We start from the raw sequence: 23,141 nt of genomic DNA, 5'->3' as shown, positions 1-23,141 counted from the left end.
ATTAAAAAAGATCTCAAATCAAACTAACATTCCACTTTAAAACATGAGAAAAAGAGCAAACTAAATCTAAAGAAAGCAGAAAGTGAAAGTCGCATCCGACTCTTTGCAACCCCATGGACTACAAAGTCCATGAAATTCTCCAGGCCAGAATACTGAAATGGGTACCTTTTCCCTTCTCCAGGGGATCATCCCAACCCAGGAATCGAACCCAGGTCTCCCACATTGCAGGCAGATTCTTTACCAGATGAGCCACAAGGGAAGCCCAAAGAAAGCAGAAGAAAATAATAAAGATAACCAGAAAATAATGCTATTTAAAAAAGAGAAAACAATAGAGAAAATAAATGAAATCAAAAGTTGGTTCTTTGAAAAGATCGACAAAACTGACAAACTTTTAGCTGGACTGACCAAGAAAAAACAGAGAAAAACCAAATTACTGGGCTTCCTGAGGGGCTCAATGGTAAAGAATTCACCTGCCAATGCAGGAGACATGGATTCGATCCCTGGGCCAGGAAGATCCCCTGGAAAAGGAAATGGCAACCCACTCCAGTATTCTTGCCTGGGAAATCCCATGGACAGAGGAGCCTGGCAGGCTACAGTCCACCGGGCCACAAAGAGTTACGCATGACTCAAGGACTAAAACAACACCAACGACAAATTTTAAAACTTTCCACAAAGAAAAGCCCAAGCACAAACACATTCACTGATGAATTTACCAAATATTTAAAGAATGAACACAAATTCTTCACTCTTCCCAGAAAAATGGAAGAGGAGGGACCACATCCCAACTCTATCTATGAGCCCAGTATTATCCTGATACCAGAACCAAAGATATCACAGCAAAAGAAAACTAGAGACCAAAAACTCATACAGTCACAAAAACCTTCAATAAAATTCTAGCAAACCAAATCCAGCAACAAATAAAAAGGATTATACACTAAGACCAAGTAGGATGAATTTTACAGTATGTGAATTACCTCAATATAAAAAAATTAAGCAAAAAAAATGATAAAGCAATTGAAACTTACTTTCTACATTTAATAATGTAATATTAAGGCCATATTCAAAAATTTTCAATCTCTTTCATAACCAGAAAATGCTAATCTCGAGGTTTTAGCTGAAACAAATAGCAGCAGCAGCACTTCATACATGCATCAAATTCTAAGCCAAGAGATCAAGCACCACCTTTCTAATCTTTCTGGGTTAAAACAGTGCACAAGCCCACCTTGTCTGCAGATCCAGGCAATGACTGGACCTCCCTGTCAGTCTCCACGATGTAAAGCAGCAGGAAGTCAAAAGGGCTTCAGCCTGGTAATTCTAAAATGCAGCAACAAGTTGCCAATATACTTATGAGATTATTACACTATATCCACATAATTTTAAGGGCTTCCCTGGTAGCTCAGCTGGTTAAGAATCTGACTGCAATGCAGAAGACCCCGGTTCGATTCCTGGGTTGGGAAGATCTCCTGAAGAAGGGAAAGGCTTCACACTCCAGTATTCTGGCCTGGAGAATTGCATGGACTATATAGTCCATGGGGTCACAAAGAGTCAGACATGACCGAGCAACTTTCACTCACTCACATAATTTTAAATAAATTTAAAGTGTATCTTTGTGTATTTACCATTGACACATATTTAACATCAACATATTTACTTTTAATTCTCTTCCAGTAAATAATTAACAGGGCAGTATGCAATTTTATAAGAGCTCACCTAAAAATTCAATGACCCAACTGTCCTTGATCACAGAATTCAAGTGCTGAAATGCTTATAATTCCTCAAAATCATAATACAGCAGTCTTATAGCTAAATAAACAGAAGCCTTAATACCAAATAACATGCAGCAAAATCAGATTTTCATAATACCTGAAAAATGCAACTCAACCTTAATTCTAAATCACACTATGTATGGACTAATACGTACTCTCTTCTGGGTCATACCAACCCATACAACCGTAACCATGAATAAAAGAGTATAAATCAGTATAAACCAAGAAGTACACCCCACACATTACTTCATATCTCACCTAATTTTTCCTAAATATATATACTGAACTTTATTTTTAAGAAACAAATTTTATCACCTCCCACACAGTTTCTTTCTACACCATCCCCACATATGGGATCCAGTGTCTTCAACAACACAGATGTACTTCAAAAATACAACATATAATTGGAACAACTTCAGAAAACATATCTGAGTATTTAAAGGGATGAAAGTGAAGACTAAATAGACCTTCTAGAAAAACCAAAGTTGAGTAAGGAGGATTAAAATCTATAAAATTAAGTAAAATATCAAGACAGATGAAATGAGTGCCATCTTGTCCACCAGAACCTAGAGACTACAAGGACAAATTGAAGTACCTCTTAAAGTCTAAGATGTTAGAAGTTCAAGCTTTGTTTTTTTTAAATACAACCTAAAAACAAATTATTACTGGAAGAGAATTAAAAGAAACCAAAATTATAAACAGATGCAAGAGAAGTTTCTTAATTCAGGATTACAGGCTTCTTGGATCATTAACAGAAGCTGTTAATTTTGGGTACACGTGGAACGTAATTACAGCAATTTTCCACAAAAAGTACCTTAGTACCACGCTGGGCAAGAATACTGCTGAGATGAACGATGTGACTAAAAAGGCATTACTTAAATTCTTCTAGCACTCTTAAGCAGCAGAGAAGTCCCAATCATCCTCTTACTGGACACTCTCTGCAGCATGACTCTCCTGCCACTTCCTCATTGCACCATCCCGTCTCTTGGTTTCAGAGAACCTATACTGACCTGACTTCTCTGTCCATCCATCCCCCTTCCCAAGCTCCACCTATTCTACTTGTGTATCTCAGGGTTCCATCCTCAGCTGTCGTCTCATTCTATACAATTGGATCTCAAAAGGAAAATGATACACAGGGTAACAATTCAGTTGCTCAGTCGTGTCTGACTCTTTGCGACCCCATGTCTGCTAAACCCCAGGCCTCCCTGTCCATCACCATCTCCCAGAGTTCACATTGAGTCGGTGATGTCATCCAACCGTCTCATCCTCTGTCGTCCCCTTCTCCATCTGCCTTCAATCTTTCCCAGCATCAGGGTCTTTTCAAATGAGTCAGTTCTTTGCATCAGGTGACCAAAGTATTGGGAGTTTCAGCTTCAGCATCAGTCCTTCCAATGAATATTCAGGACTGATTTCCTTTAGGATGGGGTAACAGTCAAGGGATAAGAAAAAAAGGCAAGAATGAATTGCACAAATCCCACCTTAGATCCACTAAACTGGAGCTGGGAGAAGCAGCGGTGATGTGATTTTTAGAAAAGACTCCCAGAACAATTCTGACAACCCCGTTTGTACTTGAAGAACCACTGGTCTAACAGCACTTCCTGTGTGATCCTAATTGCTCTACTGGCTTTAGCTATGATCTATGCACTCATGTCACCCTAAATGGCGCAGCCCTAAATTTTGAACACCTAAGGCATTTCCACATTGGGATGGTCCGTAAGTCCTAAAATTCAATATACCTGATACCATTTTTGTAGAGTGGCAGTAGGAGTAGTGGGAGAAGGCAATGGCACCCCACTCCAGTACTCTCGCCTGGAGAATCCCATGGACGGAGGAGCCTGGTGGGCTGACATCTATGGGGTCGCACAGAGTCAGACACGATTGAAGTGACTTAGCAGCAGCAGCAGTAGGAGTAGTAGTAACAGAAATAATAATAATACAAACCAAGAAGTGATTAGATAGCCTGGCTAAAAACAGACTCTATCCATCTACTGGAATACTCTGTTGCCATTTAAAGAAGCAATTTGAAATGCATATGCTGTTTTGGGGAGAACGCTAAGATATATTAAGTAAAAAAGGCAAGGTAAAGAATAGCATGCACTTCACTACTCTTATTAGTGTTAGGGGGAAAAAAGGGGGTAAATGTAGTGTATGCACAGGAAACTTCTGGAAGGATACTCAAGAAACTTAACCATGATTCTTGCCAGAAAGTGGGACTAAGAATATGGTGTAGGAAGGAGACAGCCCTTTCACTGCATATTCATCTCTGTTGTTCATATTTTTTACTGTATGTACACATTCTTTTTCAAATTAAAAAAAAAGCAATTAAAAGATACTATAAAACTATAGATATCTTTACATGCTATCTGAAAAAGGGCTTGTATCCAGAATACATAAAGAACCTCTATAAATGAAGAAGAAAAAGTAGACAACACAATAAAAAAAAAAAAAAGAACAAAAGGTCTGAATGGACACTTCATAACAAGTTTTAGCCAAATGGCCAACAAAGAAAGATACTCAATTTCATCAGTCATGAGGAAAATGCAAGTTAAAATCACATTGCTGCAACCCTACACAACTAAGTAGAAAGAGACAGTATTGATGTCTCTTTACAATATCAAGTATTGATGAAGACTGTATCAAAACAAAGTATTGATGAAGATGTGAAATAACCAAAATTCTCATCAGGTGACAGTAGTGTAAACTGACACAATCACTTCAGAAAACTGGCAGTACCTACTAATTTAAACAAATATCTTGTAACCCAACAACTCTACTTCTGGGTGAAAAAGCCAAAGAAATGCGTGCCCATATCCACCGAAAGATATGTGCAAGAATGTTCACAGCAGCATTATCCAGAGTACCCCACACCCACCAAAAAACTCTAAAAAGTACAACAGGTAAGTTACGTGAGCATACAATCGAGCACCACAAAGCAGTGAAAAATCACTGCCTCTCTTACACAAATGTAGATGAATTTCAGAGTTACAATGCTGAGGGAAAGAAGCCAAACACAAAAAAGTAAATTCCATATGATTCCACTTACATAACATTCAAACACAGACAAAACTAATCAAAGTTGGAGTTATCAACTAGGACAGGACACAAGGAGACTCCTGCTGGGGTGCCAGCATGTGAGCCTATGTCAGTCTGGGCAGGCAGCGGTTATACAAAACCCAGGCATGAGACCCACACAGACACCTCACCAAAGAAGATTACAGATGAAAAGTAAGCATCTGAAAAGACGCTCAACATCATTTGTCACAAGGGAATTGCAAATTAGAACAAGATACCAAAATACACCTCTTAGAATGGCCAAAATCCAAAACAATGACATCAAATGCCAGGAAGGATATGTAGCAACAGAACCTCCTATTCACCCCTGATGGGAAAGCAAAATGGTACAACCACTTTGGAAAAACAGTTGGGCAGTTCCTTCCAAACTAAACATTCAAACTAAACATATTCTTATCAAACATTCCAGCAATCACACTCCTTGGCATTCACCAATTAGAAAACGTATGTCTACATAAAACCTTGCACACAAATGTTGATTAGCAGCTTTATTTATCAATGCCAAGACTTGGAAGCAATCAAGATGTCCTTCAGTGGATAAATGGATAAGTGGATAAAACTCATACATCAAACAATGGAATATCATTTTGCTAAAGAGAAATGAGCTTTCAAGCATATTCTTAAGTGAAAGAAGTCAATCTAAAAAGACTATTAACTGCATGATTCCAACTAGTACATGACATTTTGGAAAAAGTCAAACTATGGAGACAATAAAAAGACTAACAATTGCTAGAGGATAGAGAAATGAACAGGCATAACACGGAGGATTTTCTGGACAGTGAAACCGTCCTATACGCTACTATAAAGATGCATACATATCATCATACACCTGCCAAAACCCACAGAATGTAAAACCACCAGGAGAGAACCCTAACAGCAGCTGTGGACTTTGACAATGATTGTGTCAACGTACCTTCACCGACAATGACCAGAAGACCACTAACGGGGATGCTGACAGTGAGAGAGGCCAAGCATGTGTGGGGACAAAGGAAATAGAGGAGCTCTCTGTATCTCCTGCTCAACTTTGCTTTGAATCTAAGCTGCTCTAAAAAATAACTTTTTTAATTCATCGAAGTGTACACTTAAAATGTGTGCCATAAACAAAGTTCGGCCTCAGTAAAAAAAAAAAAAAAAAAGTAGAAAAAGATTTAAGAAGAAAAAAATTAATCTATAGCTTTAGAAGTCAGGATAGTGATTATCCCTGAGGAGGGGCAGTGACTGGAAGGGCAGAAGAAAGGCTTCTTAGGGGCAGGAATGTTATTTCTTGATACAAGCCCTGGTTACATTCACTTTGTGAATATCTGTGAATATTCACTTTGTGAAAATTCATTTCACTAGACACTTAAGACTTATGCATTTTTCACTATGAATGTTATACTTCAATAAAATATTTACACTTAAAAAAGGTATAAAAAAAGGAAAACATAAATAAGTGGGACTATCAAACTAAAAAGCCTCTTCTACATAGCAAAGGAAATCAGTAACAAAATGAAAAGACACTTTACAAATGGGAGAAAATATTTGTAAATCATATATCTGATAAGAAGTTAACACCCAAAATATATAAAGGACTCATGACTCAATACCAAAAACACAATCCAATTAAAAAGATGTGAACATTTTTCCAAAGACGACATACAGATAGCCAACAGGAACATGAAAAGACGCTCTACATCACTAATCATCAGGGAAAAGCAAATCAAAACCACAGTGTGGTAGCGCGTCACACCACTCAGAACCGCTACTGTCACCAAGACAAGAACTATCAAATGCTGGCGAGGACACGGAGGAAACGGAACCCTTGTACACTGTTGGTGAGAATGTAAATTGGTGTAACTATTACGGAAAACAGTACAGGGCTTCCTCAAGAAATTAAAAAATTGATCTACCATATGATCTAGCATTCCCACTTCTAGGTATTTATCTAAAGAGAATGAAAACAGTAATTCAAAAAGATATGCACTCCATGTTCACTGCAGTATTACTTACAATAGCCAAGCCACAGAAACAACCTAAGTTGTCATACACACACACACATTTTCTTTGTTCACTCATCCACTGACGAATAAATACATGCACACGCATACAAAGAATGAAATCTTGCCACTTACAACAACATGGATGGACCCTGAGGGCATCATACTAAATGAAAATAAGTCAGATAGAAAAATACAAATAAATACTGTATGCTCTTACTTATATGTGGAATCTTTAGGGGTAAAAAAGGTAACATGTACAGAACAGATTGGCAGTTGGTGGTAGCAGGAGGTGAGAGGTGGCGAAATGAGCGAGGGGGTCAAAAGGTACAAACTTCCAGTTATAAAATGAATGTCATGGGTGACTACAGTTAGTAATATTGTATTATGTATTTATTTGAAATTTGTGTATTTATTTGCCAAAAGGTAGACCTTAAAAGTTCTCATCACAAGAAAAATAATTTTGTAACTATGTATGGTGATGGGTGTTAACTAGAGCTACTGTGGGATCATTCTGCAGTATCTACAAAGAGCAAATATAATGTTGTACACCTGAAACTAATGTGATATATCAACTATACCTCAATTTTTAAAATGTGATAAAAATATACTGACATGCTAATTCATCAAAACGCATACTCAACATTTCTAAAGTTAATCATGCCTTTCCCACAACCTGTTCATCATCTTTCAGATGGAATCACTTCAACTTAAGAAATTCCAAAGTATAAACTTTCTTCTACCAAACCAGACTTCACACACAACTGAGAGCTACATTAGAGGCTGCTTCTACCATTTCACACTGGACTTACAAACAAATGGACTCACAAACGACCTTTCAAAAGCTAACGAGTGTGCAGGCAGAACTTATATACCCACTGTATGTGACTGACCATCTTTTACCCAACTGCCCGTGTCAGAAGTCTTGCTGCCTCTCTTTTCCTTTCCATGCCCCCCAACCAATCTGCCTCTGCTCTTACACTCAAGCCCTGCTCTTCAGGCCTCACTGCCCCAGTGCTATGGAGTGAAATGTTTGTGCCTCCCTAGCATTCACATGTTGAATCCTAATGTCCAGTGTGATGGTGTCTGGAGGTGAGGCCTTTGGGAAGCAACTGGATCATGAGGGCTCTGCTTAGATCATGGATCAATACCCTTTTAAAAGCAGCTGGAGAGAAGTCCCTCATCCCTTCCACCATGGAAGGTTATAATGAGAAGACAGCAATAATGAGGAAGCTGGCTCTCATCAGACACCAAATCCACCCATGCTGTGGTCTTGCACTCCCAGCTTCCAGGACTGCAAGAAATAAACTGTTGTTTACAAGCCACCCAGTCTATGGCATTTTGTTATCACAGCCCAAATACCCTGTTTTTGGCCCACATTCATTTGCAGCTCCGCTACTAGAGCATCCACTCAGTTACTTTATCTAGGGTTCACAGACTCTCTAGTCCACAGGTAGAAGTGCATTTAGATCTGACTGGTTTCCTTTGTGATCATCATGTTTTACTTTATGCTTTATCCCAAAAAGGGGTCTGCAGGCTCCACCAGATTGCCAAAGAGATCCACAGCCCAAAAAGGCTTAAGTGTTCTAACTAGATTCTGCTTCTATGCTTATACCCTCCAATTCTCCTCCACACTGTGGTCAGGGTAAATTTTTTGAAACATAAATATCATCTGCCATCCATACTTAAAATCCTTAAATATGGTACCAATGGCTTTCAGGATAGAATCTAAATTGAACAGCCCAACAATCAAGTAAGTTCCCGCGTGGCCCCTGCTCATCCCCTCAGCTTCATCTTGCCTTCCTCCATAGATGCAGCTAACATCCTGAACTGACTCAGCAATGCTCTGAGTTCAGTATGCTTTCTCACTCCTCCCTGTCTTTGCCTAAGCTGCTCCCCCTGCCTGGACAGCCCTTCCTCCCCTCTCCCTGTGGTTAACCCCTGCTCATCCTCCGCTGCCAGCTGAAGCACCACCTCCTCAGGGAAGCCCTCCTGGCCATGCCGCTCCCAGGCCTGGAAAGATGCCGTCAGTGTTCTCACGGCTCTGTGACCATCTCCACAGCACCTTCTGCAGGGTGTTTTGCTCATTTACCGTCTGCCACCCCTTCCACACTGTGAGCTTTCTCAGAGCGGAAGCCAGAACAGGGTATAACATGCCTAGCAGAGCTCAAGACACACAATAGAGTACTTAACAATGCTTGCTGAACAAGGCTCTGGAAAACGGCCAAACCAGCTTAAGCCCAGTCAGAAACCTCATCAACTAACGATGTGGAACTGGTCTGGAGATTACCATAAATGCAAACTGCCAGCTGAAGCAAGACAGTTCTGCATCTATTAATCTGCCACCAATGCTCCTTCATTCAAGGCTGAGAAGTTAGCCCTTAATAAATGTAACTACCCTGGTCGGGCACTGTGCCAAAGGGCTTGACAGGCATTAGTTCACTAAACATCAAAGCAACTCTGGGATATTCTTTTTTAAACAAAAAGAGGCAAAGAGGTAAACCACCCAAAATCAAGCAGAAAGTTATAAACTCAAATTTTCAAACCAGGTCTTTGATTTCAAAGCCATACCCAGCCACTGAGCTCAGATGTTTTCTGAAGATAAGAGATCAGCATGCCCTTCATCTTTGGAGGCATTTTGGAAGGGCCTAGGTTGGATGAAGGCTTCCCCAGTGGCTAAGTGGTAAAACATCGCCTGCCAATGCAGGAGACACTGGTTTGACCCCTGGCACAGGAACATCCCCTGGAGAAGGAAATGGCAATGCACTCCAGTACTCTTGCCTAGGAAATCCCATGGACTGAGGAGCCTGGCGGGCTACAGTCCATGGGATAGCAAAAGTCAGACACGACTTAGCGACAAAACAACAAACAGGCTGGATGAGAGAGGAGCCCTTCCTTGGCCTCTTAGCAAATAAAAAATGTGTTATCCCCCAACCAACACTACAATTCTTTAAAATTTAATGTAATTTCCCCCATGTATATTCTTGAAAAATCTTTTCAAATAGAAGGACTGTGATTTTCTTCCCCCAAGAACAGCAAATAAAGCAGGAGATGAGCAAAACATCGAACTCTCCTCATCAGGCTTGAGGTTGAAAAGGAAAAAGAAAAATACCTCCAAGGCATGAACTTGGTTGTGGCAACACCAATAATAAGAGAAAGCAGACTCTCGAAGGCCTGAGGCAGAGACACCACGAAGTACTCGCCTTTGAGAAGGTACTGTGAGGCTTCGCAGAAGATAGAGTTCTAACAGATGGAACACCAATCCTGCTGAAAGCGGCTGCCACTTCCACTAACTTTAGTTTGGAATTTGCACTACAGCTCTCATCCTATGATCTTTAGCACTTTCCTGTAAGACCCCTAGGGACTCACACCCTACACTTGAAGAAAAAACAGAATGTTTTCTTTAATCTCACCCACACCACCTGTTCACATTAGTTTCTCAACACCTTACAAATGTGGTCACCTCATATTTTGACTAGAAGTCGGTGACCACAAAGCATCTTCACTCCTGATTAACATATTCCCCATCCTCATCCCCTTGCAAGCCAGTCCCCCCGACCACTCTGTGTGTCCTTACTCTTCCAACCCACCTCCAAATCAGTGTCTGATACAGATCTGTCCAGTGAGTTTTCTGCATCCCAAAGTTAAACACAAAACCAGAACAATCCATTCTTCCTGTCCCTAACTCCAACCAAATACACATACAATGTAAGTAATTTATCTACAATGAAAACTATTCGGGTAAACCTAGGGACCATTCAATTATGGAATCATAAATATCTAGTCACCAGACAGTTTAAAACCAAAGAGGAAAAAAAATACAGCCTTTAAGGACACACTTCCACAGAAAAAATTTTCTGTGGCTATCATTTTCTAAATTAATACATACTGATATTATTCAGATTGCAAACCCCCAAAGAGACTCTTAGAGTACACCATGTAACACTCCACACTTTTATAAGACTGTATCTTTATCACTTTAAGTTACAGCAACTGTTCCATTAGATCCTGTCCCACATCTGGCAAAAACAAAGATTAGCTTTACAAATAAAATGCACAGTTTAAACACATCTTCAAAGTGCTACAGTACTGCGGGGTGGGAGAAGGAGCGACATGGACAACAGGTAAAGCTAATTAACAGTGATCTATACAGATCCAGGGAATATAGGCCTCAGAGAGTACATGACTATGTCCCCCCAATCAACAAAGGAATAAACCAAAAGGTCCTCTAAGCAAGGATCTGTGTGGATCAACATGCAAAAAAACACCTTTATTTTTAGAGGTGAGTAGCAGTTTTGTGTTATACTAAAAGGGAAAGGCAAAATAGATAAAAATGTATAACATGCAAAGTTTTATATGCAAACATAATGACTTGAAAAACCTGGTTTTCTGGATTTCAATGACATCTGAAGAAAAGGAATACAGTCCATCCATTGCTAGGACAGACACCAAAAAAATCTTAAATCTAAAAACATACACTGAAATACACCACACTTTTTCCCACCTCCAGTTTATTATTTCTTGCAGGTTAATACACACCTGCACAGTTAAGAATGATTATATTATTCCATCTATTTTGCCTCATTCATTATGCTGAAAAAAATTCAGGAGAACTTTGCCAGCACATCTATCTATATAAGATATTCCAAAAAGGGTTGAAATTGAAAAACAATGACCTGAAATAGGCAGAGACTGTCAAAGTATGGAAAGTGAAAGTGAAGTCGCTCAGTCGTGTCTGACTCTTTGCAACCCCATGGACTGTAGCCTACCAGGCTCCTCTGTCCATGGGATTTTCCAGGCGAGAGTACTGGAGTGGGGTGCCATTTAACTGATATGCAAAGCCCCCACCCAATTCATAGTCTCCAAAGTCCTGCCCCATTCTTCCCGTTAGGTATCCATCAATCTAGAGGAACCTTCCCACACTGTGTTCAGGAATGTTACCAGCACAAACATGTAAGAAAACCACGTCTGGCCCAAGAACTTGACTGCAGGAAGAGTATATGCGATACTTTTGAATGGTTAAAATACTTCTTCCAGAAGTGTGGCTAAAAGAGTGTGATTATTTATATAAAGGCACTTCAACTTACCGGTGTGTGTGAGTCCAGGAGACAGATAAGACATGAATAACTGTTACTTCACATCACTCCACTTAAGCAGCAAGAAATTAGAAAAGGTATTCCCCAAAAAGTCCCAAGTACACCACCACCAACCTCACTCTTTACCAGGACTTCAATGAGGCAGCAGTGAGGCTACACAGAGCCTGTCCACTGCCGAGGCTCTGCGGCGTGGTCTGCCCCTGCTTCCCTTCTCCCCACACCGGACTGGTCACAGTTGCGGTCCATGATCTTTCCCAGAACATTCTTCTGCCCTAGTAAAAAACTGCACCTGTCTTCTGATACAGGACACTTGGTACAGTAGAATTAACAGATGCAGTTAGCTAGTACTACATCTTCTTCCTACTGCATTCTCCCTTCCTCTGGTGAACAGCTGCAGCCATAATTTCAGATGTCCAGCTCTGCCCCGGGCCTCAAGGGATGACATGACATTTTCATTCATCTTGTGCCATTTCTTCAGTCCACTGCGTGGGTTTGCCCAATGCTGCTGGATAATCCAATACACATTCCACCTTCCTCTGAATATAGAGACTTGAATTTATCAGAAAATCGAATGCATTTATCTCTGATCACATATCAAAAGCTATCATATGAGATTCACATTTGTGAATCTACAAAAGTCCCAGTCCAAAGTGCATACCTTCAAAAATTCTCATTAAAGAGAAAAAAAAAAGATTCTCTATTAGTCCAACATCTCCCTGCATAGGCCTCTGAGGTTGCCAGTTTAATAAAGGTAAGAAAGGGGCAAAGATGACTGACCCAAAAGCTAACATGAAAAAAAAGTTCAAATTATAGACTAACTTATACTGAAATTTTAATTCCCAAAAATGATCAAAGGAGCACTTCCTTTGTTAATCTGAATTAACAATAGCAGTGCTTCTCCCTTTAGAAATAAAATATGTTAGAGCTGGAAAAAGAAAAAGAGCTAAATTAAACAAGCCTCACATTCTTAGAATATGAGAGAAAACACGGATCTAAAGAACTCACAAGTAAATACACTTGAAAGTCAACTTTATCTTAATAAAGTTCTAGTTTTATCTTAATAAAAGTAGAACAAAAGACAACAGGCTTGAAAATCCTGACTGCCTCTCACGCCAACATTCTAGAAGAACATTATCCAACAGAACTTTTCAGGAGGATAAAGTGTTCCGTATTTGTGTTCCCCAATGGGGTAACCACCAGTTATTGAAAAATATTACTTAAAATACAGCTAGTATAACTGAAAATTGAATTTTTATTTAATTTTAATTAGTATGAATTTTAATAGCTATATGTAGCTAGTGGCTACCATCCTGGACACACAATTCTAGAATACAGTCTTAGATTCTGATTATTAAAAACTTCAAATGAAGCTCTTTAACTTCCCTTCTGCATTAAACACACAGAAAATTTCTTCCTTATTATCTCATTCAACAACATAATTTTGTTACCTAGGGACCCAGCCCAAAGCAGGATCAGCCTGTTTATCAAACCCCCTAGCAGAACAGAATGATATCAGTCATCCACCCAGGTGGAATGAAGGCTTTCTTTTGCAAACCACTCTGGCACAATGTCCCACAACAAGGCTGAATCTGAACAATTTAAGTGTCTCATTAAAATTATATTAATAAAAGTTTTGAGTTGTGACTGGCCAACTTCCTACATGTGGGTTTGTTGAGATACTGAACTTAACCTTTCTTCAAAAAGAACGTTTAACTTCAATCTTGATCATTAATTATTGTGGTAGCTCAAAACTTTGCATCAGTTTGCACAGACACGACCTCCTCATGACCTAATAAATTCAAATAATATTAGCTCTCACCCCCTTCATACTCTGCCCTCCATAAATATTTAATACACAGGGTTTTGTTTTTTTTTAAAAGAACTCTATATATTCAAAGAATTCTTAGCCCTCTGATTTTTCTAGTTTCTGGTTAATTTATGAAAGCTAATGTTAACTTTAATACCCAATTAAGGACTATGAAAGAGATTTTTAGTCAAAACTTTTCACCAGACAAAAAATTGGGTCTGCCTTTTTTTTTTGGGGGGGGGGGGGGGACGGGCGAAGTGAGAGTAGTGAATGGGGAGGAGAAAAGGATTATACCAAAAAAAGCATTATGTCCTATATTGTTAACTGGATCTAACTCTAAAAAGCCATTGACTCAAAACAATGTAAACAAAGACCATGGTTTCATTAAAAAAAAAAAAAAATTATCTCCCTGTGATCCATCTATCACATCAAAGGGCAAATTTTGTATTTTCTGGATACCTTAAATGTATTCAGGAAAATGGGGCAAACAGATAGATAAACATACTGACAGTAAACGGGCTTCCAAAGTGGTGCAGTGGTAAAGAATTTGCTTGCCAATGTTGGAAACGCAAGAGACAAAGGTTCAATCCCTGGGTTGGGAAGATCTCCTAGAGGAGAAAACGGCAACCTACTCCAGTATTCAGGATTATTCAGGAAAATCCTATGAAGAGAGCCGCCTGGTGGACCACAGTCCACAGCATCACAAACAGTCAGACATAAATGAGCACATGTGAGCGTGCACACACACACACACACACACGATACTTCATTTAAATCATTTTCCATCTTCAGATGCACACAAAATTCAAAAGATGCAGAGTAAAACTGCGTGACTCCCTGACATTTACCCAAAGGAGCTGAAAACTGATGTCCACAAAAACCTGCACGCGGATACTGATAGCAGCTATATCTGTAATTGTCAACACTTAAAAGTAACCAAGATGTCCTTCAGTAGGTGAATGGATAAACTGATACCTCCAGACAATCGAACCTTTTAAGTGCTGTAAAAAAAAAAAAAAAAAGAGCTATCAAGCCACAAAAAGACATGAAGAACCTAAATACATATTTTAAGTGAAAGAAACCAACCTGAGAAGGCTACCTACTGCATGATTCCAACTATATGACATCTATAAAAGGCAAAACTACAGAGAGAGTAAAAAGATGAGTGGTTGACAGGGGATGGCAGGAGGGAGCAATGAACAGGTAGAGCACAGAGGATCCCTACAGTAGTGAAAACTACTCTATACACTATAATAGACACATGTCACTATACAGTCATCCAAACCCATAAACCGTACACCACCAAGAGTGAACTGTAGCATACACCATGGACTTTGGTGACAAAGACTTGTCGAAGTAGATTCATCACTGTTATAAGCACACCACTGTGGTGGAGACGCTGATAACAAGGGAGGCTGTGCGTGGATGGAGCAAGGGGTATATGGGAAATCTCTGTACCTTACTCTCAGTTTTGCTCTGAACCTAGAACTGCTCTATAAACATAAAATCTTGTTTTAAGAAGTCTGTTGTTGTTTCTTAGTCTCTAAGTCATGTCTAACTCTTTTGTAATCCCACGGACCATAGCCCACCAGGTCTATGAGACTTCCCAGGCAAGAATACTGGAGTGGGTTGCCATTTCCTTCTCGAGGGGATCTTCCTGACCCACGGATCCAACCTGCATCTCCTGCAATGGCAGGCAGCTTCTCTACCACTGAGCCACCAGAGAAGCCCTAAAAAAATTTAAAATAAATAAAACTGCACAAATGAGCTGGTTTGTGTTTAAAAGAATGTTTAAAGAGGGGTTTTCTAATCAAATGGATAATTAGTGACATCACTGGAATGAACATTCTACTGATTAACTACTGAATCATGCTGTGTTCACATGGAATTTAAAAGCCCAGGTTAAGCTGGGTGAAGCGTGGCAACATGTTCCAAGTGGAAGACAAACTGAAAAATCAAAAATGAATGTGAGCGAGAGGGCCACACACTGCCAGGAGCAAGCATACTTGGCAGATAACTCACAGAGTGACAGAAGCAGAGTTCTATACCAACTCCCAAAGCCTGGTCTCAGAGACCATAAAAGAAATAATAAAAATAAATAACCTCTGTTTAATCTAACTAGTCAGTGTCTTGGCTGAATCAACTTTCTACTAGTAACCAATTCAGCAACAGAATTTATTTTTTAAGATTACTCTTGATCTCTGCTCTAACCCCATCTTTATTTAAAATTCATCATCATTTAGTTGGTAAGTAAAATGCCTCTCAACAGAATAGATCACAAACATGAAACGCTAATAAAATCTATTTCCCTAAAGAAAATGTACCCATGTAATTTATGACATGATTCGTTAGAAAATAAATCATGAATGTCTTTTTATCAAAACAATGAGACTCTTACCAAATAAATCCCGTATCTAAAACACTCCATTATTCCCTAAATATCTGACTGATCATTTATATCTACCATACTTTAAATTTCCTTACAAAAAAAAAAAACCATACTTCTCAAAGCTGCCATTAAATAACACTGTGATTCAGACTGTCTCCAATTGTAAAGGCAGAATATCAATAGTTTTAATTAGATATTTATACTTAATAAGTAGAATTAGGAAAAAAAAGTCCACCTTTCCCCATCCTGATTAATTATCCTTTCTATTAACCTATAATACACTCAGTATCTTCTTTTCTTCCTTTTTTTTTTATATAATATTCTAGGTCTACTCTTTGAACAACTTTTGAAAATATTTGTGAAGACTCTATATCCCTCAGTACACTGTTTCAACGAATACCACTTATATCTATATAATTTAAAAGTGCTTTTACATATATCTGTATTTCAACTGAAGAAAATGCACCAATTGACTATTTCATTTCAGATTTGACAATCATAAACTAGCCTGATTTCTGCATGATTACTGAATGCCTAAAATAAGCCAAGAAAATGCTCATGCTTGTATTTCACTAAAAATTTTCAGGGAAAAAATTGTTTATGGTCATTAACTCTGAAAACATTTATGAGCTACACAAACATCTTCCAAATTTTATAAAGAGGTAAACCTTCAACAGTTTGCAAGGTAGCAAAGCTTCCCACCAGTCTCTCTGTAACACAGTAACTTAATTACCTCCACACAATTTCATAATACAAAACTAGAAACAGTATGTGTTCCAAGCACTAACATATTTGCACTGCTGGTCCTCCTGGCATTCTTGTTCCTAACTGCATTACCACAAGACCCACCTGAAAGCTCTATTTCAACCAACCCCACCTGACTGGTGTCCTGAGTGGATAATGCTGGGCAGCAAATCCTACACCCTAAGTCACTGGAGAGAAGAGCAGTCCTAAAGGAACTGCCTTAGTCAGTTAATGCCAGAACATTCTGCTAAGAGGCTCCTCTGCAAAGGGCTGGGTGTGGGCCCTGGCTAGCTGACTTTATAGACCTGTGGCTTCCAAAGAGTGCATTGCTGACTAAAGTTTTTACAACACCCTCACCTTCATGTTCATGAAGGGAAAAGCCAAGAGACCTCCTCAGTGGCGTGTCTCCGTTCTCCCTGGCTCACAGACACACCTTCTCCCAAGTCTTCTGTACCTCTGGACTTGGCAACACGCCACAAACATACAGACACCGCATTCTCTCTCACACACACAATCATACCCACATACCCAGGCAACTCTCAAGATCATCCAATAATCTTCCACATTAAAGAAGTCACCTCACAACCCACTCAAAGTTCTTCGACAGCTCCCCAGTGCACTCAGGACAAAAATCCAAAGTCTAAAGCATCACCTATGGAGCCCTGTGTCACTAACTGCTCTCATCACTTCAGCCACATTTCCAGCTGAGCTGTCTTCACAATCTACCAATCCTCTACAGTGAACTTTCAGCTCCTCAAATTTGTAGTGCCCTAACATTCAGTCCTTCACCCATGCTATCCCCTCTACCTAAAAGAAATCACTCTTCTATTTCCATTCTCTCTTAATCTTCCTACAGGTCTAGGCTGGGCAACACCCTCCAGGCTAGCTTCCTCTATCTCTTCTTCAACTGTAGTAGGTGCCCCTTCCAATACACCCTCAGTTCAGTTGCTCAGTCTTGTCTGACTCTGCAACCCCATGGACTGTAGCACGCCAGGCTTCCCTGTCCATCACCAACTCCCGAAGCTTGCTTAAACTCATGTCCATTGAGTCGGTGATGCCATCCAACCATCTCATCCTCTGTAGTCCCCTTCCCCTCCTGCCTTCAATCTTTCCCAGCATCAGGGTCTTTTCCAATGTGTCTAATGCACCCTACACCAAGCCGAATACACTCACTGTAACTAGTGTTTCACTATTCTATGCCCCTTGCTCCCAGAGAACAGTGCCAGAGCTCCTCTTGTCTATTGTACCAGAGCCGCTCAAATATTTGCTAAATACATTCTAAGTTTACTTAATGAATGTAACTTAATATGAATGCAGCCCATAAATAAGGGAAACATGTCCAAAGTCAGTCATGATATAATGGAATCTAGGCAGCAATTTCCTTGTACTTTCGTATAAAGTGCAAACTACAAATGCGTTTAGGAAAGGTTAAAACATTACACATTAAAAAGAACACCTTTCATCATAAATATATTAGTTTTTTTCCAACTCCTGTTAGTTCTTCCTTGGTGGTTCAGTAATAAAGAATCCATCTGCAAAGCAGGAAACTAGGGTTTGATTCCTGGGTCAGGAAGATCCCCTGGAAAAGGAAACAGCAACCCACTCCAGCATTCTTGCCTGGGAAATCCCATGGACAGAGGAGCCTGGCAGGCTACATACAGTCCATGGGGTTGCAAAAAAGTTGGACACAACTTAGTGACTTAACAACAAATAACAAATTCCTATTAGGCAAACTGTAGTTCATAAAAAGTATCATAATGAAAGTACCAAAAAAGCAGCTCTGGTTGCTTCTCGGACAAGTCTGGTATGAGTGTAACTAACTATTCCTCTCTACCACCAAACTCGCCTTGCATTACTCAGAACCTTGCTCAGTTTCTAAGTCCTGACATAGATCTTTTATTAAGGGTTCCACTTATAATAATGGTCCCAAGGACATAAACGTGTTGCCAGGAAATAGACCTGATACATCCTGGGCATTAGCTGCCACTGGCAGCTACTTTCTTTGAGCCACATGTCTTCTTATGAGTTACAATCTGAGGCTTGTGACACCAGATTTTTCCAGGGCAGCAGACTGATGTCATAAACGTGATGGTACTAAGCACTCTAAAGAGCTCACCAGCTCCACCCTGAAATCCCTGAATGCAAAAGGAAGCTTCCCATCTGTAAATAAAGCCTCAGTTTCCCCAGCTATATATAGAGAATGCTTCCCACTTAGATTTTTGTGGGAATTAGACAGCCTATGAAAGTACTTAGCAGACAACACCATTATTATTTTCAAGTCAAAAAGACGGGGAGACTACAAAACCTAAGATATTTTCACATCTTCAGAACTTTTGGTAATACCATAACTTATTTTTCGCTAATATCCTTTCAGCAGGAAATTTCTGTGAAACAAAAGGCAGAAAGATGAGGAAATGAGAATAGATTTTTTTTTTTTTGGTCATAACCTTTGATTACAAACTCCACAGTAATCTACATTAAGATCCACTTTCTAATTTATCTCTGCACTCCCAAAAATCATAGCCTTAATTTCTACTTCAATCATCCCTAGGATCTGAAAGACAGTAAAGATGTATCTTCAATACATCTTTCCAAAATGCTCTCACAAGAAATAATCATTTCCTTACTGCCTCTACGCACCTTCGAATATACTGAATCTTTGGAAAATAAAAAAGCTAAATCACAAAAGTTGGCTTTCAAGGTCTCCAGTTTCTTTCCAATAGACCTAGAGTCATGAGTTATAATGGAAGCACCTGTCGGGTAAAACGGGTGGCAATCCTTAAAACTCCAAGTGTAACAAGAACTTAAACTGTAATTACAGGTGGTAAAGTTGACTTCCCACCTCATACATTTTCACTCTAACACAGGATGGCCAAATAATAATATAAGCTGGCCAAGGTGAACATTTGTATCATTAAAAAAAGAAATGGAAGAGAATTTGAACCAATTAAGCATACAGGCTCTCACGTTCCTAAGTCAAGCTGACTTGAGGTTTGTTGTTTTTTGTTTTTTGTTTTTGACAAGGAAATCTTACAGATCTTCTGAAACGTGTTTTGAATGAAGGTGAGAGACCTCAAGAGTCTTGTAACTTTACCCAAGCCTGGGTTCTGGGCTCAACTTTTTAAAATGGGTGACGTGTGAACAGCTTCCTAAAAGCAAATGGGACTAGGATATAATTTAGGAAGTGATGATGCAAGTCTCTGGGGGACAGGGAGGAGGGGAGGTGAAAAAGTCAGAGGAAATACCCTCCCGGTTCCTGGGGGCACCAACTCAAGACCAAGGAGGGAAGGAAGGACCGGCCTCCAAAAGCCGAGGAAAGGGGGCACCCCCAGCTCCAGCCGAAGGTGCCAATACCGCCCCCTCACCCTTCCCGCGGCCCTGCCCCCCTCACCCGTGGCCCGGGAGGCCCCTTTCGGCCCGAGCCTCCGGCAGGCGAGTCCCCGAGGGTGGCAGCGCACCCCAGGCAGGGCCTTCTCGGCCCACCGCACCCCCCAGCTCTCCCGAACCTGGAGCCCCTCCCTGCAGGCCCGGCCTGGGCCCAGCCCGAGGGTTCCGGCCTCCCCGGGCCCCGAGGCCTGCCCTGGCAGCTCCGGCGCCCGCGCCCCGGCCCCCGCCCCCACCCGGCAGGGCACTCACCCCCAGAAGCCGCAGGGACAGCGAGGCGGCAGACTGGGCGCTTTGCTGCGCTCGCTCCCAGCGTCTCCCATGGTGCTCGGCGGCGGCGGCGGCGGCGGCGGCGGAGCTCGGCGGCGGCAGCGGTGGCAGCGGCTGGGCCTGGGCCCCGCTCGAAGGAGGCGGCGGCGGCGGCGTCGGGGGGCTCAGGGCGGGGGGAGGGGAAGGGAGCGGGCGGGCGCGAGTCCGGGGCTCCGAGCCGGGATTCCAGGCCGGTCAGCTGGAGGCGGGCCGCACCACTCGGCCTGCGGAGACAGGGGGTGGGGGTGGGGGGAGGCCGGGGAGGAGGCGCGGAGAGTAAGAGGGAGGGGAGCTGAGGAGGTGGGGCGTGCGGGTGAACCGAGGACCGCGGGGCGGGGAGGAGGGAAGACCCGGCGCCCTCGGCAGTTCCCACCGCCGCTCCCAGCCACAGCGATGTCCCGTGCGGCGGCGCTGGGAAGGACCTCAGGCCCCCCCCGCCGGCTCCGGCGTAGCAGCGGCCGCTGTGAAAGCCGCGGCCCCGCTCGCTCCGTAACACTCTCCCCTCCCCCGGAGGCTGCGCTGACCGGACAATGGCCGCTCCGCCCCCTCCCCGCCTTGAGCACCCCTCCCGAGGAGTCACACAATGGTCTCGCCCGGGGGGGTGCGGGGAGCCGCCGCCGGAGCCCGGCAGCTGATCAGCTGGGCGCCGGGCGTGCCACTTTGTTCAGCTCCTCAAAGGAAGAGGACGGGGCCGTGGGCAGAGCCGAGACCGCGGGGCTGTCACTCGACGACAGGCCTCGGTGGCTTTCGTATCCTTCGGGACTTTTAAGGTCTGAGGGAAACTTAACCTTCCCCCGCCCCGTGAAGAAGGGGAAAGCACGCTGCTGAGTACTCTGGGGCACGTTGCCTCCCCCGAAACGGGAGTGGTACGCCCCAAGCGAGGAGGGGGGAGGAGCAGACTAGTTGTTTAAGGGTAAGTTGGGCCGGTCCCGGAGCGGCGGCCGAGCATCGCGCATGCGCCCGGAGACCCCGTAAGCCGGACCGGGGAGGGGCTCGGAGGAGCGTTTCCAAACCCGGAAGTGGGGCTCGGTCTTCTTGGGGCCGTCGGGGTCTTCAGCTAGCCGAGAGGTGCATGGACCCTGCTCTCCTACCCCTGGGAGATGTCGGGGGGCATTTCTCAGTGAACTGCTAACCCCTGAAAAAATCTCTCTTCCTAGGTCTCCTACACCCAAGCTCACTCTTCCTGTTCCACCTGGAGAACTGGTCTCCCTTTCGCAGCGGTAAACTTTTGGGAATGTCCCTCCTCTCCTCCGCACCAGCAATGGAGAGGGGGCAAGAGGGTAGTGTCTGGGTCAGATTCCGTGCTCTTCTATGCCTATCGGTGTCCCCAGCCTTAGAGACACGAGTTCACTCCCTTTGCCGAAGCGAGGACAGCGTCTGTTCTTACTGGAGTGGACATTTTGGTTTTCGGAGGGGAACTATGGCCAAATCAGTGATGGAAATTTGGGAAGTGACCACAAAGTTTGAGCCACTAAAAAAACGAGTCCTTTAGCGCTCATTGTCTCTTAATCCTGAACCCATTCTAAGTTTCAGCCAGTCGTGAGCAGAAGGTAATTATTGATGACTGATTTCAACAAGAAGCAAATTTCCACCAGATCTGGAGAAATGACCCAAAGCTGAGGCCCTTATGGGCGAACTTCTCATTCCCTGGGAGGCTTCCTGTCTCTTTTTTTTTTTTTTCCCTTGTTTTCTTTTCTCACAGTTCAGCATGTTCACAGGCGGACTTGAAGACCATTCACAGGGGCCTTGAACCCCTTTTCCTGGCACAGAGAGGAGGAGGGCTTGCCAGTTAACAACCACAAACACTATTGTAAACAGACGTTGCTTGCTGTCCCCTCCTGCCCCTCACCAATTAAAGTTTTCTAAATAGTCACAATTATTTTAAGTTCAATGCTGCTGCTGCTAAGTTGCTTCAGTCGTGTCCAACTCTGTGCGACCCCATAGATGGCAGCCCACCAGGCTCCCCCGTCCCTGGGATTCTCCAGGCAAGAACTGGAGTGGGTTGCCATTTCCTTCTCTAGTGCATGAAAGTGAAGTCGCTCAGTCGTGTCCGACAGCACTGAGCTCCCTCGCTCACAGCACTGGTATGAAATGCCCGTTTTGTTTGTGCATGCTCTGTGGACTTATTAAGGTTCTTGTTGCGTCTTCTGACTTCTCATAATCTGGGAGAGACATCAGTGAGCAGGCCTGAAGAGAGATCTTAGGGGCCCACCTACCTCCTATCTCGTAAATAGCAAGGATCCCACTTGGTTTAGCATTCCTCCTAAACAGGCTCTTACTGATAAAAACAGTTATTGCAAAAATCAAACCACTTAAAGCCAAAGTACTCCCCAAATGAAATGGTGATTTATTTTGCTTAATATTTAGTTTCGACTTTGTGGATTTTCGCAAGACTTCAATAAATATTTCTGTCAAAAGCCTATAGAGTGGATGAAGTCATTTGGCACATCTAGCTATCAGTGAGCTTGTGTTTCCTTAAATCTTCACTTAAACTGACATAAAATTGCCACATTCATGAAAGATTTACAGCCTTTGAGTTTAACAAACTGAGATTAAGTGGGACTCTTGCTGTTAGCATCTTGACAACTTTCTATTGTA

At 42.2% G+C, this 23,141-nt stretch overlaps 1 protein-coding gene across 2 annotated transcripts in view; it reads right to left on the bottom strand.

Annotated features, from left to right (window-relative positions):
• Positions 1–21,056, bottom strand: part of ZFAND3 (zinc finger AN1-type containing 3) — a 328,963-nt gene extending 307,907 nt beyond the window's left edge. The window contains exon 1 of one of the 2 annotated variants that reach the window (XM_061399069.1): positions 20,487–21,056. In XM_061399069.1, the coding sequence (XP_061255053.1) occupies positions 20,487–20,557 (71 nt within the window). In that variant the 5' untranslated portion in view covers positions 20,558–21,056. The remainder of the gene's footprint in view (positions 1–20,486) is intronic. The other variant, XM_061399070.1, reaches the window with a different exon arrangement.
• Positions 21,057–23,141: the final 2,085 nt, after the last annotated feature.

This window comes from Bos javanicus, chromosome 23 (assembly GCF_032452875.1).
Source record: "Bos javanicus breed banteng chromosome 23, ARS-OSU_banteng_1.0, whole genome shotgun sequence".
In the NCBI taxonomy this organism is placed as follows: domain Eukaryota; kingdom Metazoa; phylum Chordata; class Mammalia; order Artiodactyla; family Bovidae; genus Bos; species Bos javanicus.
Note: the sequence above shows the minus strand (reverse complement) of the source record. Positions and strands in the feature narration are given on the sequence as shown.